Raw genomic sequence first — 11552 nt, 5'->3', positions numbered from 1 at the left:
GGTGTCCCATGCATATGCTCGCTGTCCACACAAGATTGGTGCGGCATACATACACTCTACAGAGATGCCCCTTTCTCAGCAGCAATGGGGTTTGCCTCAGAATGGAAACAAGTGAGGGGGGAAAACAGTACAAACCTAACATTGATGGTTATACAGTACCTTTCCAAGTGTCGGCATGCATCTGTGCACAAAGTCATGACTCAGTGAACAAATTTGCACAGCTGTTTGAGAGGTAGCTTTTGTGAAGTTGGCAGTGTTGTTTCGGGGGGGGGGTTTAAATCAGTTTTTGAAGAGTAACTGTGATTGAGTTTATCCATATTCCTTTGTTCTGAACAAAATCCTTTGTAGCTGAAGTTTTCATATAACTTAAACCATATTCGTAACAATGGCTGTAACAATCGTCTTTGTTCCCATGCTCTCTTCATATCCTGTGAATATGAAGAACAAACAGGGAGTTTTCTCAAAGTACAAAAAAAGGGCAATTAATAGCACATACATCCTATTTTATGCCAGTGCCTTTATCTTCAGCGGTTTCAAAATTGCACGGCTTTTTCAAAAGCAATAAAACAGCTAACGTCAAGTTTTCATAACAAAAAGAAACGTATTTCAAATTCCACAATGCACGTTTTCCTCAAGTAATGAAATTTTTGTATTGCGCGCAGGAATCCCAGTGTTAAGAGACACGAGGCATCGCTTTGAGCAAGAGAAATACCGAGCGGCAAGAAAAACACAGGCAAAGCAGGCTGAAGGAAGCCATTCGGGACCTTTAGCACAGAGAAGCTGCCAGGGTTTTGAAAAGGGAGGGGCGACGGCGCCAGAAAACAGACCATGAAGAGGGGAGCGTCCGCGGCGCCTCCGGGTGCCCGGGGAAGGCCGCCACGCCGCGTCCCTCCTCGCGGCTGCGAGGCCCGGCGCTCCGGCGAAGGCCGCTGCGGGCGGCGCGCTCTGGTGATGCGCGGCCGTCCCGCCAACGGCCGGCCAACGGCTGCCCAACGGCCCCCGAGAGGCCGCGCATGCGCCGCTGGGGCGGGACCCGCACGGCGTCGCTCGCTCCAGGGGCGGGGCGAACCGAGCCGCCGTGCCCTCGATCGATGACTCGAGGGGCGACTCGCACTGTCTGGGTGCTTCCAGTCCAGAGCGGTCGCTGCTGGAGCGGTCCCCCCTCGCTGCCCCGGAGCCCGCGCTGCTGTCGGGGGAAGGAGGATGGTGAGGGGCGGCCGGGCCGGGCCGGCTCGGGGCAGGGCTCCCCCGCGCCCCCTGCCCGCGCTGCGCAGCGAGCGGGGGGGAAGGGGGAGGGCGAGAAGGAGGGAGCGGGGCCGTGAGTAAGCAGTTCCCGGGCCGTGTGGGGCCGGGCTCGCCGCGGGCCGGGGCCGGGCCTGGGCCTCGCTGCCGGGGCCCGGGGCTGCCCAGGGAAGGGGGCGGCCGCGCTCCCCTCGGCGGGGCAGATGGGGCCCGCGGAGGGAGGGGGGCGCGGCGGCGGCGGTGGGGCGCGACGCCTTCGGCCCGGCCCGGCCCGGCCCGGCCCGGCATGGCATGAGGCTGCGGAGAGGTGGGTCATGGCCGCTCGGCTGCCCCAGAATGCGCGGAGCAGGCGGAGCAGCATCGGGAGCCCCGGCGGGGACTCGGCAGGGCTTCCCGCCGGCGGGGAGCGGGAGCGGCGGCGGCGGCGCTCCCCGGCCCGGGCACCGGCATCTCGCGCTGCGGCTCGTCACGCTTTGCCTCCTCGCGTCGGGGGCTGAGGCAGCGGGCTCGCTGCTCCGTGACCTCGAGCTCGTGCTGCCCATTACGTGTGTGCTCCTGCTCCGGCGTGAAAAGAAATTTGGCCAGGGAACGGGCCCCTATTCGGGCCTGGGAACAAACGCTTCGCGTAAGAGGCCCTGCAAAGAAAATGACCGGAACGTCGCTCGGGAATGCTCTTTCCGCCTGCTCGTTAGCTGTACTAATGGATTGTGTTTTGTTCGTTCTAGTTTCGCAACCAGTATGACAACGATGTCACAGTTTGGAGCCCTCAGGTAAAATGTGCCTAGGCCTGCTAACTGGCTTTTTACTTGCCTTTTTTTTTTTTTTTTTTCACTTTTGCAGCAGTGGTATCACAAGAGCATAGATTGTATTCAGGTACTTAAAGCTTACTGCAGTCCGCTCCTTTCTTGTTTTGTAGGCTGCAGGTTTCTCGAGAGGCATTAGCACATCTGTAAGCTTCTGGTGTGTGAGCCCGAATGATGCTTAGATGGGCCCTGTTACCTCAAAGTACTTAAGGCAGTTGTTTTCTGAATGTGCCTGTGAGTTACAAAATAGATGCTGTCATCTTTGGGGGTTGGGCTAGATGATCTTTAAAGGTCTCTTCCAACCCAAACCATTCTATGATCAATTTACAGACCTATAATAAAAAGTTGATAAGTAAGGTATCAAAAAGCATGGAACTGAGCTTAGATCTCCCAAATACTAGGCTACTGCTAGGTCATTCCCTCTTTTATTCACTAGCTTATGTTGGAAAGGAACAATTTAGTTTACAATTGGGAAGAACTTTCTTTTATGTATTTTTTTTAATGAAGAGCTTTACTATATTCAAATTATTCAGAACAAAATCAAATTATTAAAAGTTAGTATTTAGTGCTTAAGTGAGAATATACTGACTTCTTCAAGTACGGCATAACAGCACCTGTTTCTCCTTTTGTGCAGACAATTTTTACTGCCTTGTAAGCCCCTATTTGGATGACTATACCCATATGGTAATCTGAAGCATGGAATCCGAGATACTGATTTTTGTAGTATGAATTCACAGATCTTACTTTTCTAAACAGAAAGGGTCACAAACATCCCTGTTGAATAAATTCCATGTATAAAGCTTATAATTGTAACATTGAGAGGTAGAACATGCAAGTGATTAAATGCCATATAATTTTGTAATGCAGTTTACATTGCGCTTCAATGATGAAGTCTGTACAGGTGTGTGTCCCTAGTTTCCCGTGTTGTGGAATGTTAGGGAGGCTTCATACTATCTCTGTGCTTAAGATTATATTGATGTTTGCACTTGAATTTGAAATTTTATTACCTCTGAATGAGTTTCACATTGTGTATTCTTCTAAAACTTACGCAGATTGTGTTGACTTCAAAATAAATATTCTAGAATTTTAAAAGCAAGTGTCAGTTCAGTTGTTCAATATTGCCTCTTCCCTTGGTATGTACGTTTTAAGATCCAATACTTAGGGAAAATCAGAGTCTTGAAAATTGACTCGTTTCTAGATTTAGCAAAACTAAAGATTTATTTTAAATGCAAATAGCAAATTGTATTAGTAGAAAGCTAATATATCGTTAGTTTGTGGGTTTGTATTACTACTGAAATCTTCATCACGTAGTAGTATTGTTTGAAAGATACGTTTTCAACATACATTGTAGCAGAGCATTGTTTCCTACTTTCCATCCCATATGAAGACAACCTTGAATATTTGAATTTCTTTAGTGAATACCATGATAGCTGCAGATGTCTTTGAACTGTTTTCATCCTTCCTAATGATTGTGTTTCTCTGACAGATTCTGTATCAGGAACTTTAATTTTACATTGTTTAATCTATATGGTACTTTAAAAATTACTTTTAAAACTATAGTGTTCTCTTGAGACTTTTAGTAGATATTGTGAAGTCATTAACAACACTAATTTCTATTTTTTTTCATAAATTGCCTTGAAAATATGAATAGTGTTTATGTCCTTTATAAAAGACATTTAAAATTGCTACTCTGCTTCAGTTACTGCTCCGTACATTCCTGTGGGTGAGACAGTGGTATGACACACTAATAGTTACTGGTATTGTTAATACAGGAGGAAAGAATAATCATATTTTATTGGGGGGTGTTTTCAAATATTGTTGTAAAGAAAAGGAGATACGAGATTAAAGGCTAGAAGGGGTTTCACACTTCTACAGCCTTTCAGGTTATTCGTGAAAGTAGATAAATATGTGTTGGACAGGGCACAGTGATTCCATACTGCTCTTGGGCAGGAAATATCCTATGTTATTGAAATTCCATTTATAACTTAGTGGATGATACGGAACATTAGGGTATTTTAAGCATCTAGTGGACTTTGTATTTCTCTAGATAAATTAAATCAAAAACCTTTTACCGAAAAAAACCCAACAACCAAACAGAAGGTGATTTCCTGTAGATTATCCCCAGTACATTTCACTATAACAGCTACTACATTCCACTCTGTCACAACTGGTAGGATGCAACTGTGTGCTGCAGTTAGTAATTCCAGGACTTGCACAGTAGCAGTGAACATGCCGACTATTTGACATAGGCTGGCCAACTAGAGTGCGGAAGAATAGCTTCTTTGCCCTCAGTGGTTGCATTAAAAGGATGTTGTCTTATTTTCCTGCAAAGCTCCTGGCCGCCTTTGCGGAACTTGTGGGGACTTAATTGTCTTTGAGACCTCTACTCCTCTTTCAGACTTGACTGCAGTTGACTAATAACTTGTTCAGAAGTTATTAGGGAATGGATGGTGAGACACAACAATTGCATAAGACTCATTTCTTCAGGAAACTCGATTAAAAGTTAAGTGTCCAACTTCAGCTGGAAGTTCTGTCTTTGAATCACATTTGGTCAAATGCTGATTCCTCTGAAGACAGTGACAAAAGTCTTGCGATTCTAATAATGTCAAGATTATTCACCCTTTCTGTTTAGTTTTCCTGTTTCTTTGTATGCAGTAGTGAGTGGCTCAGAGGTGGCCAGATTTATGTGGGTTAATGGTGAGGCATTTGCAGAAGATAATTGAGGAAGTCTGTTGGTTGTAGGTTTAAACTATGTTATGCAGTCAGTGTACCTGTTGGGGTGGGGGAATCAAAGGTCTAAAAATCAAGAACCGTTGAAAATTGATACAGAGGATTAGTTTTAGAATAATTACCTTGGATTTTATTCTGTAGGGCCGAATTCATCAAATAGAATATGCCATGGAAGCTGTGAAACAAGGCTCAGCTACTGTGGGGCTGAAATCAAAAACGCATGCTGTTCTGGTTGCTCTAAAGGTAACTTCAAAACTGTGTTCTTGGTACAATAATGTTAGTAGAAAAGTTTTGATTTGGCAAATTAGTTTTGCGCAGTCTTAACTTTTATGTATAACATAAATGTAATCCCAGTTTCATGTTGCTTGAGTACCAGTATAGAACTATAAAAATTTTCAGTACCTATTCAAAGCAGATTTTCATGAAATGAGTGAAAGATTTTTTTTTTCCATTTAAAAGATGTGTTCCTTCCTCCCCCCCCCGGTTATTAAGCAGTAAAACTATTTCTTTTCTCAAAGCTTGAGTGTCTGTTCATTCTTTCTTTCTTTCTGACAGTCTCTTACTGAAGTGGAATTAGGTTTTTCTTGTCTTCTGTTGCAAGTTTATAAATTTATTTTTTCTTATTGTTTCATGATCATATTCAGTTCTTGCTATAAATGTTAGCAGATTTCTCCACAGTGCTTGGCAAACTGTTCAGTCTGCCACATAGCTTTCTCCTTTTATGCATAGAGAGCACAGTCTGAGCTGGCAGCTCATCAGAAAAAAATCCTGTACGTTGACAACCATATTGGTATCTCAATTGCTGGACTTACTGCTGATGCAAGACTCTTGTGGTGAGTATTTTAGTTGTTGACATACACAGTTCTGCAATAGTGAGTGAAAGTTCATTTGTAGACTATTGCAAATGAAATTTTATGGTCAGCTAAGGATTAGTCTTGAGCTACTGCTCTGTTGTACTATGCCAAAGACCTCAGCATGAAATTCTGGCAGATTTTTAACTAGTTGGCAGAAATCTCATTTGTTTGGCCCAAAATTTTGCTCTTTGGTTTTGTTACTAGTAAGACAGTTCTTTATGGTTTCCTCAGTGTGATGGGCTTTCCAAGCAGTCTGAGAAAGTGTTATTTCCCTCTAGCAGCTGCTTCTGTGTACGCACTTTTAAGAAAGTTACTAAAAACATACACTGCTGTATGTGTCTGCTTCAGAGGGGTTTGCTTTTTACCTGCTGGCCACGTAGTTTCATCAGGTGAGGTAAACGTACACGGAAGGAGGAGCATTCCTCAGCTTGATAGGAAAGGACAAAGAAGGCATAGGAAGAACTTCTAAAATAAATTTTAAGTGCTGTAATGTTACAAAGAAATGTTACCATTTAACTGTGGCTTTTTTCCAGATGATCTGTCTGTTGCCTGCGTGAACATCTACCTTCTTTGCATGTGTGTGGCTGAAATACTATAATACTCTTTCAAACCTGTGGTCAATTTTCTGAGTAACAATTACAGGTCATGATGAAATGAAATTATGTAATGCCTTTGACCCTTTTTCTCAACAAGCAGAGCTGAAACAAAAGTATGCTTACCTTAACAGACATGTATTGAGACAAAAACTCATTGTGACTTTCATCTATGCATTGGTTTGATTTTTTTTCTTTTTTTTTCTTTTTTCCTCTTAGCAATTTCATGCGTCAGGAGTGTCTGGATTCTAGATTTGTGTTTGATAGACCTCTTCCAGTTTCTCGCCTAGTGTCACTAATTGGAAGCAGTATCCTTTTGGGTTTTTTAATACTTGTAACACTTTTATAGCTTTTTACTTGTTCATACTTGTTCATAAAATGATTTTCATATATCACAGCTTAAAAGTCATATTAAATTGAAAAAGTTAATTCGAAGTGAATTTTTCTTTATTCACATTGCTTGTGTATTCTTTTATAGAATATTCTATAATATGCATTGAACTAGTAGGGAAGCAATAACGTGCTATGCAACATTTAACATAGCACTGCTTTGCTGTTACACAGCCCTGTGCCTTTGGATGTGGGTGAGGAAAGATGACTGCACTGTTCAAAATATGATTGTTTACTGGATTGCAGCTGCTAGCTCAGATTTTTTTTTTTCTGTGGCAACTTCTGTTTCTGCGTGGAACACAGTGGAGGCCTTGTATTCTGTTATCGGGTGCCTAGAAAAAGTTCAAAGGGGTAAGAAATTAAATGAGGCTGTGCAGCGTTAGGTGAACTGTTTCTAGTACTTGGTTGAATGCACCACTCCGTTATCTCAGGAAAGCTAATTGCTAAATTTTCTTCTGGTGAAAAAGAAGTTGGTATTCCAAATAAGTCGCAAGATCTGTTTCTTTTGAACATAGTCTTCACTCCTGCAAAAAGGTTTGCAAAGACTGTATAATGATGTTGGTGCGTCTCTGCTTGGCTTAGGAAAATGTTTTGGGTAATTAACATGTTATTTTGAGATTGTTTCCTTAGCTTACTTAAGAAACCCAGATACCAACACAGCGTTATGGCAGAAGACCGTATGGTGTAGGACTGCTCATTGCAGGTTATGATGTAAGCTGCGCTAGTTACTATTGATCTAAAAGAAAATGTGCTTAATGTAATTTTATACAACAAATGGATGTTAAGAGGGGAAGATGGAAGAGGCAGACTCATCAAAACTCTCTGAATAAGGAAATAATTTTCTGTATCTTGCCCTAAAACATAACTTTAAAAAATGTTAATTAATAGCTGATCCTACCTACACCTATGAGGTGTACATTTGCAAAAATGAAAAACTAATTATTTTAAGGTGCAAAATGAGATACGGAAAAAATTAGATTTGTTTGTGTTTTAAGGGATCAAAATGTTGATCCCATGATGACAGTAATTATTTTACTATTGATTATGGAGCTTTACAAATTATTATTTTAAATACTTTTTATAAAAAATGCATGTGGAAATCATCCCTGGCCTCTCTTACTTGTTTAGCAACAGCAGTTTGCTTAATGCAGCACAGACAGAATCTCTGCCCTCAAGATTTTTGATGCAAGGGAGGCTGAAGAAAATTGTCTTGCCAGAAATCTGGCATGGAATGGTTAAGTCTACAGCAGGTTTTTACTTTTGTGCAGATAAGACAATGCATGTAAATATCTACTGCAGGCCATGAAGTAGGAAGTACAGTACACTTTAGGGAACAGAGAAAGAAACATTTTTGGTGCCAGCTATCCTGTCCACATAAAAACTGCATTTTAATGAACAAAGTGTAAAGAAAGAATTCTTTTTTTTTTTTTTTGGTAGATTATTGCTTTTTTTTTTTTTTTTCAGTAGCTTTGAATGAATTGTATAAGAACAGTGATAGGATAAGCAATATAAAATACATTTACGTGCATACATATAAGCTATATGATGTACCATGAAGCAAGACTGTTTTAGAAAATATCATGTGTTCCAGCAGCAGACTTGGTATGAATTTATACATTTGTTTTATTCTGTGGGGTTTTTTTCCTCTCTTTGTAGGATATGGGTCCTCACATCTTCCAGACTTGTCCCTCTGCAAACTATTTTGACTGCAAAGCAATGTCCATTGGTGCTCGTTCACAGTCAGCACGAACTTATTTGGAGAGACACATGACTGAATTTAATGACTGTGAGTAATGAAACCCTATCTATCTAATGGTATTCATCAATTATGCAGTTTATTTTCTGCTACTGCTCCATTCTTTTACATTTAGTAAGATAGGAAGATAAATTTTGGGAGCCAAGTTTGGCATAAGTGTAAATCTGCATGAAGACAAAATGGTAGAGAAAATGTTACAAATCTTCATGTCTAACATCTGGATGCCTATTACATCTAATGAAAAGAGAAGCTGTGCTCAGAAAAGCTGAGGAAAAAAGTAAAAGGCCTCTGTCCTTTTTAACCCAGGAAAAGAACAATTCTTTCTGTATCGGAGTAGGGATAGTATGTCAGGGCAGGTATTTAGGTGGTGCATTTAAAATGGTGGATTTTTTTTTTATATGAAACAATGAGGAGGCTACTGAATGGCTGCCTGGGGGAAAAAGTAGTGTGCTTATCACTGCACTGGAGGCAAGGCAGGTACTAAAACCAGACGCATTTGACTTCAAATGTAGGGAAGGGCTGGTTTCTCAAGGTATACTTCTACAACCAGCTCTGTGATCAGTACCAGGCATACCTAAGGATAGGAGTTCTGGAAGTCAAGGTAGTCAAGCTGATTTTCTAGTTGTCAACTGGGAATGGCAAGAAGAGGAAATGAGTGTCTAGAGGTAATACCATACATTTTGTAAATGTCATTCTGATTTCATTTTAAGGTAATCTAAATGAGCTAGTTAAACATGGACTGCGTGCCTTGAGAGAGACTCTTCCTGCTGAACAGGATCTGACCACCAAGGTGAATACTAGGTTTTCTTAACAAGAAATTTTACTGCCACTGTTATTAGAAATTACTGTGACAAAATTCATGTAAAGTATGGCTGGCACTGAAATTTGGAAGCTGAATACTGGTAGATAATATCATCTTCATCTCATGTCACCAGTTTATCTACAGTTTCCTTAATTATCTCAGATTTAATTTTCTTAACAAAAAATGATACTTTCTCTAAATAAGACATTGTTTCCCTGGTTGCTTCATTCTATTTCAAACTTTGATCAGTGTTTAAGATACATTACACGCAACTAGCATTACAACTTTGCATCGTAAGCACAGTCAGTAATTCACCTGGGAGGTGAGGGAAGGTAATGCACAAACAGTTGTTTGAGTATCCAGCATCAAAAAGTTGCAGAAACTTCTGACAATGAATTGAGGAAATGCTGAACAAGAAAATACTAAGGATATCCTTTAGTTGGTGTTCTGCTTGTGGCTGATCTGCCCTTTTCCATGTTTAATTTTTTTTTATTCTTAACCCGCCTTGTTTTTTAGAACTTGTAAAATAATGAAAATGCAAAATAAGATTAAAATAAGTGGTTTTGAAAAATTCTGTATGTTATTAAAAAGAAAACAAAAAATTGGAAGAAATTGAAACCCTTGAAAAGTGGTTTTACTGGCAAGATTTTGAAACATGATAGCTTTTGTAGGGTATAAATCTGCCTCCCTTTCCTTTTCTAGTACAATCTACCAAAGAGGGAGTCTCAACATTTCCTTTTTTCTTTAAGTAGGCACAAACAGCACAGTGAGCCTCTTTATCACAGGAGGAAATTTTCATGTTTCACAAGCAAAAGCTGTAAAGCCACAGAGTTATTTGCAGAAAAATGCTTCTCACTTCTTTCAAAACTTTGCTTAACAGAATGTTTCCATTGGAATTGTTGGCAAAGACATGGAGTTTACCATCTATGACGATGATGACGTAGCACCATTCCTAGAAGGTCTTGAGGAGAGACCACAGAGAAAGGTGTGTGGTTTAGATATAAATCAATAGGCTTTGTTGAAAGACAGCATTTTGTGATATATGACCTGTCACATTTATGTTTACGACATTTAACACTCTACTAACTCGAGTAGATTTTTAGGAATATGATTTTTAAAATTTGAAGTTACTATAAAGAAAGTATACTGTATATTTGTTATATAGCATTACTATATATGAAGTTACTATATGAAAACCTAATCTTAGCTGGAGACTAAGATGCTTATTAAATCAATTTATGCTAAATTGGCACCAGGCTGTTCCAACGTCGTCATCTTTCCTCATTTTTGATCAAGTACTGGTTTTTGCTTTTTTGCAACAGAAGTGGCTACATGTGGCTTTCATGCCTGTTGCAAAATGCATCCTTAGTCTCCTGGTTACCAACTCTGTCCTGTTTCATGCTTAATTCGGGTAACACCACTTAGTAAGCTGTTCGCTGACATGAGCTGCATTTACCACTTGTGATGCTCAATCCAGGATAAAGCTGACTTGTCAAATGTTGTTTTCTGCCCTCCTATAATATGTATATTTTTCCTCTCTTTAAGCCTGCTCCGCCTGCTGATGAACCTGCAGAAAAGGCAGAGGAGCCGATGGAGCACTAGTTGGTGGATGAGTTCCTCTGTGTTAACGTATGTCTAATTATACAGGAACGTTTACCCATTTGCTGGTAACTTTATCCTCACCTATATGCATTTTCTGCCAATACATTCTGAGGATTACTCTTAAAAAAGAAAGAAACCAACCCACCTATCCTTAAAAGGTAGACGGGAGGTCATAATTGGGTGTATTTTCTTTGGCAAGAAAGGTGCGATCATTTTCTAAATAGTACATGATACTGTTTTTTAATGAAAAGCATACTGTCGTTAACTTGTAAGGCCAAGTGGAAATAAATCACTTTCTTGGAATCTGCTGTTGGTCTGGTTTTTTTAATCTGAACATACAATGATTCAAATACTTCTCTCATATCAAGGTGCCATCATGTATTTGACCATTTGTCAGAGCGAGCATTTACTTAACTGTATATAAATGCAGTGCTCTTGGAAACTGTTGAACTGAGAGGGCTTTAAAACGCCTATGAAAGTACAAAATAGTTGTGGAACAAATAGGATGCAGCATGTTTCCCCATGTTGACTGTCCCCCATGTCATTGTCTCAAACTCGACTTGAAAAGACATTTCTGGTTATGAGCGTGTACCAGAAACATTGCAGGCTGAAGAAGCGTGAGGCTGCCAACCAGCTTGTGTTTTGGTTTCTTGAGTACTCTGCTTTAGTAAACCCCAGCTCGTGTGGAGTGGGGGTTTGAATGAATCACTTTATTTCTTTAGAGCTGTCAGCCAGCCACGGGGTAGCAAAGGGCTTTTAGCTTGCTAATGGCCTAAACTG

The 11552-nt window shown here is 40.6% G+C and overlaps 1 protein-coding gene across 2 annotated transcripts; it reads left to right on the top strand.

Annotated features, from left to right (window-relative positions):
* Positions 1-1075: 1075 nt before the first annotated feature.
* On the top strand, positions 1076-11075 carry PSMA1 (proteasome 20S subunit alpha 1). 2 transcript variants are annotated; one of them, XM_075502203.1, is made up of 11 exons: positions 1116-1206; positions 1968-2012; positions 4444-4547; positions 4917-5018; positions 5505-5608; positions 6442-6530; positions 7253-7323; positions 8269-8398; positions 9079-9158; positions 10051-10155; positions 10716-11075. In XM_075502203.1, exons 4-11 carry the CDS (start codon positions 4944-4946, stop codon positions 10770-10772), a joined length of 711 nt encoding a protein of 236 aa, XP_075358318.1. In that variant the 5' UTR covers positions 1116-1206; positions 1968-2012; positions 4444-4547; positions 4917-4943; the 3' UTR covers positions 10773-11075. The 2 variants fall into 2 exon arrangements, with proteins under 2 accessions (XP_075358317.1, XP_075358318.1); XM_075502202.1 differs by lacking the exon at positions 4444-4547 and having other exon boundaries at positions 1076-1206.
* The last annotated feature ends 477 nt before the right edge of the window (positions 11076-11552 follow it).

The sequence above is a fragment of the Mycteria americana genome, chromosome 5 (genome assembly GCF_035582795.1).
Source record: "Mycteria americana isolate JAX WOST 10 ecotype Jacksonville Zoo and Gardens chromosome 5, USCA_MyAme_1.0, whole genome shotgun sequence".
NCBI classification, from domain to species: domain Eukaryota; kingdom Metazoa; phylum Chordata; class Aves; order Ciconiiformes; family Ciconiidae; genus Mycteria; species Mycteria americana.
This window is presented reverse-complemented; position numbering and strand designations above follow the sequence as displayed.

What these genes read in the sequence shown, in the direction of transcription:
- PSMA1 (XM_075502202.1), top strand. An exon ending in CTGTTCTGGTTGCTCTAAAG is followed by an intron (nt 5,019 to 5,504) that starts GTAACTTCAAAA and finishes TTTTATGCATAG; the next exon opens with AGAGCACAGTCTGAGCTGGC. An exon ending in AACAGGATCTGACCACCAAG is followed by an intron (nt 9,159 to 10,050) that starts GTGAATACTAGG and finishes TTTGCTTAACAG; the next exon opens with AATGTTTCCATTGGAATTGT.